The sequence below is a fragment of the Lolium rigidum genome, chromosome 6, assembly GCF_022539505.1.
Source record: "Lolium rigidum isolate FL_2022 chromosome 6, APGP_CSIRO_Lrig_0.1, whole genome shotgun sequence".
Lineage (NCBI taxonomy): Eukaryota > Viridiplantae > Streptophyta > Magnoliopsida > Poales > Poaceae > Lolium > Lolium rigidum.
The window spans coordinates 211,441,681-211,445,068 of NC_061513.1; the positions used below are offsets into that span (position 1 = coordinate 211,441,681).

Genomic DNA, 3,388 nt, shown 5'->3' on the forward strand with positions numbered 1-3,388 from the left:
AATCTAGAATTATGCAAGGCTGTGAATTTCGATAGTGCAGGAAAATGTATATATCATGTTGTTTCCTAAAGTCTAGAAAGATATTGCTACTTGTTTTGCAAAGGAATTGAAGGCAATTCTTCAATAAATCGGACATGGTGTGTTTTTCTTGCTGGTTGATAAGTCTAGAGACATCTCATGTAAAGAACAAATGACAATGGTGTTGCACTATGTTGATAGTTTTTGAATAGTGAAGGAGAGCTTTGTTGGTCTTATTCATGTTAAAAAGACAACTTCTCTGTTTGCCGAATATAAGTTGAGATTCAAGCAAGTTAGAGGCCATGGTTATGATGGTACAAGTAACTTGCGAGTTGAATTCAATGGCTTCAAATCATTGATCTTGACAGAAACTATCACAACTTACTATGTCCATTGTTTTTCTCACTAGCATCAGCTAGTTGTGTTGTGGTGGTAGTAATTTCTACCTTGCTGGATGTGGTGGGTGGATCAACTAAGCGAATGGACATGATTCCAGACTTTAATTTCAGAAAAGTGAGAAGGCCTTAGGTTGTGGGCAACTTGTAACCGGGTAGGGATTAAACCAAGAGCAATGCCTTAAAAGACTGGGGGGAGGGGCACTCGTTGGAGCTCTCATTATCTAACACTGAAAAGCTTGCTCGACTTGTTCCCAACAATTATCAAAGTGTTAAAATTTGTGGAAGAAGAGGACACATAGAGATCAAGCATTGAGTCTTTTAATGTACTTTTAGTCATTTGATTTCGTGTTCTATTTGCATCTCATGTTGACTATTTTGATAGTAACAAATATCTTTTCATGAACACTTCAGCGTAAAGATCAAGACATAGTGAATGCTATGAAGTGTGTGAAATCAACAATAATTTACTTAGTTGAGCTTAGAGGACATGGGTGGGAACCTCTACTTGGTGAAGTGTTTGCATTTTGTGATAAACATGATCTTGAAAAGTTGGAAATGTAAGAAGCCTATGTTAATCCAAAGAACAAAAGCCAAAGCACCGGACTTACCAACAAGCACCATTTTCAAGTTGATTATTGCAATGCCGTTCTTGATTGGCTAGTTCAAGAGCTTGATGGTCGCTTCAATAAGATAACCTCTAACTTGCTTTTTTGTTCTACATCTTTGTGTCCAAGAGACCCCTTCCATGATTTTAATTCAGAGAATTTGATTAGTTTTAATAAACTTTACCCCGAAAAGTTTGATTATCGAGAATTGAGGGACCTTAGTCATCATCTTTGTCTCTACAGATGTGAAAACAGATGAGAGATTCTCCAATATACAAACAAGTTTTGAGCCTTCTAGGATATTGGTAGAAACGAAAAATATTGATGCTACCCTTTTGTTTACTAGCTATTGAGACTAGTACTAGTATTGCGTGTTGCCATTGCCGCAGTTGAGAGATGCTTTTTGGCAATGAAGATAATGAAAACATATTTGTGCAATCGCCTTGATGATGGAATTTTGAGTGGTAACCTTATTTGCTATGTGAAGAAATAAGAAATAAAGAATGTCGCAAATAATCCGGTGGTTGATCGCTTCATGAAAGTAAGAGGTCGTAAATTCTAAATGTCGTTAACACGTCCACTTAACCACATTATCTATTCATTGTACTATTTTGAGTTCTTAGAAGTTTGTCTACATTCTTTTTTTTTACATGTTATTGGTAGACATGGACAAACTGTTTTTTTGTGAAGGCGTCCACGCTGGCAACAGGGAAACCATATTTTACCAATCAATGCCAAATTTTGTTTTCCAGAGTTTACCGTAGTCAACCAAATTTTTTTATTAGTACTTTGCTAGGCACTTTTCTATTATTGTCCTATTCTGTTGACTCGGTTTTGTATGGGAAAGTATGTGTGCTCAAATCGGTTGCATATATACTTCTTAATTTAGTGTACTGTTTGGCGAGAAAATTTGTACATTTTTTGTGCTTGGTAATCTTGTGCACCCTGGACCAGTTTGTTGTAGCTCCGCTGCGGCAGACACCAATATTTCTCTTACTATAGTATAGGGACGAGATCATTCAACAACGGAAGGAGAGATTGATCAAAACAGAGCCAAGCTATTCTCAGGCATGCATGCAAGGATTAAATTAAAACTGTACAACTGAACCGGACAACAACAGGAGGGCGTACGGCACACGACACGACAGAAGCAAACTAAGATGGCACGACCAGACCCTTGAACATGAAGTAAACTGACGAAACATAGAAGATCGAGATGATCGATAATCAATCGGGACGTAGACGCTGGCCTGGCCTTGCATGCATGCAGATGCAGTGCGGACATCGATCAGCCTCTCCCTGCTGACATGGGAGTCAGGAAAGAACTCATCGGAGACGGGACAGGACTGGCAGCCCACTGCCAAGCGAACCCCGCACCCAGATCGAAGGGCTGCATCACGTCATCGCCGGCGCTGGCGCTGGTGCCGCTGCCGGCACCGTCATGGCTACCGTTTAAGCCACTGTAGACGACGGTGCTGAGGTCACCTCCCGATCCAGAACTCACCATGTCGAGCCATCTCTCCTGCACCGGCGGCGCGTGAGCCTGGTACATCGCCGGAGCCCCCATGTCCGCGCCACCGGCGAGGTAGGCATCCGGCGACGGCTGCGCCTGGAGGGAAGGCTGGTAGAGGGACCGGAGGCCTCGGATCTTCGTGATGCGGTCGCCGATGCTCTTGAGGAGCACCTCCACCTTCCATCCCACGCTGGTGAGCTCCTCGATCGAGAGCCCCTCGAGGCCCGGGAGGTTTCCCACCATGGCCTTGTGCAGGAGGTACCTGATCTCGCGGTCCCGGCAGTCGCGCCCGGACTTGTGCACCTGCTCGCGGAGCTTGTCGATGCGCTGCCGGAGGAACCCCTCCTGGTTCATCATCTTCTTGCACTGATCCAGCTCCGGCATGTTCTTGAACTGGGTCAGGATTGCCAGTCCCTCGTCGGGAGACGGAAACACCTCCGGCGCACTCTCGCCCTCGCCGTACACCACCACGCAGGCCTTGACGTCGCAGAGGATCGACAGCTCGCTCGCTTTCTTCATCAATCCCCGGCGGCGTTTCTTGAAAGTGCCGCGCCGGGTGGAGTCGTTGGGGATGTACTGGAGGGTCACCTTCTTGCGAGCCATTGCCCTCAAGCAACAAAGCAGGCAACAGAGGGGTAAAACCACCTGCAAAGGAAAGGTGTTGCTTTTGGTGAGTTGAAAGCAAAGGGGGGAGGGGTGGATTTATAGTGGAACATCGAATTGGATGAGCAGGCGGCAGCATGCCGAGAATCATGATATGGTAAGAGATTACTGTTACAGATATGGAGGGGATTGCATGATTTACTGCTTATTAACGTGATCGAATAGCTAGCACATCTTGAACCCCGATCTTA

General features: G+C 44.9%; 1 protein-coding gene across 1 annotated transcript; it reads right to left on the reverse strand.

The window, feature by feature from the left end:
* Positions 1–2,309: 2,309 nt before the first annotated feature.
* LOC124663724 (agamous-like MADS-box protein AGL80) lies at positions 2,310–3,137 on the reverse strand. The gene has a single exon (XM_047201397.1). It carries the CDS (start codon positions 3,135–3,137, stop codon positions 2,310–2,312), a length of 828 nt encoding a protein of 275 aa, XP_047057353.1.
* Between the last annotated feature and the right edge of the window lie 251 nt (positions 3,138–3,388).

Coding starts and splice junctions, on each gene's coding strand:
- LOC124663724 (XM_047201397.1), bottom strand. CDS start 3,137: ATGGCTCGCAAGAAGGTGACCCTCCAGTACATCCCCAACGACTCCACC.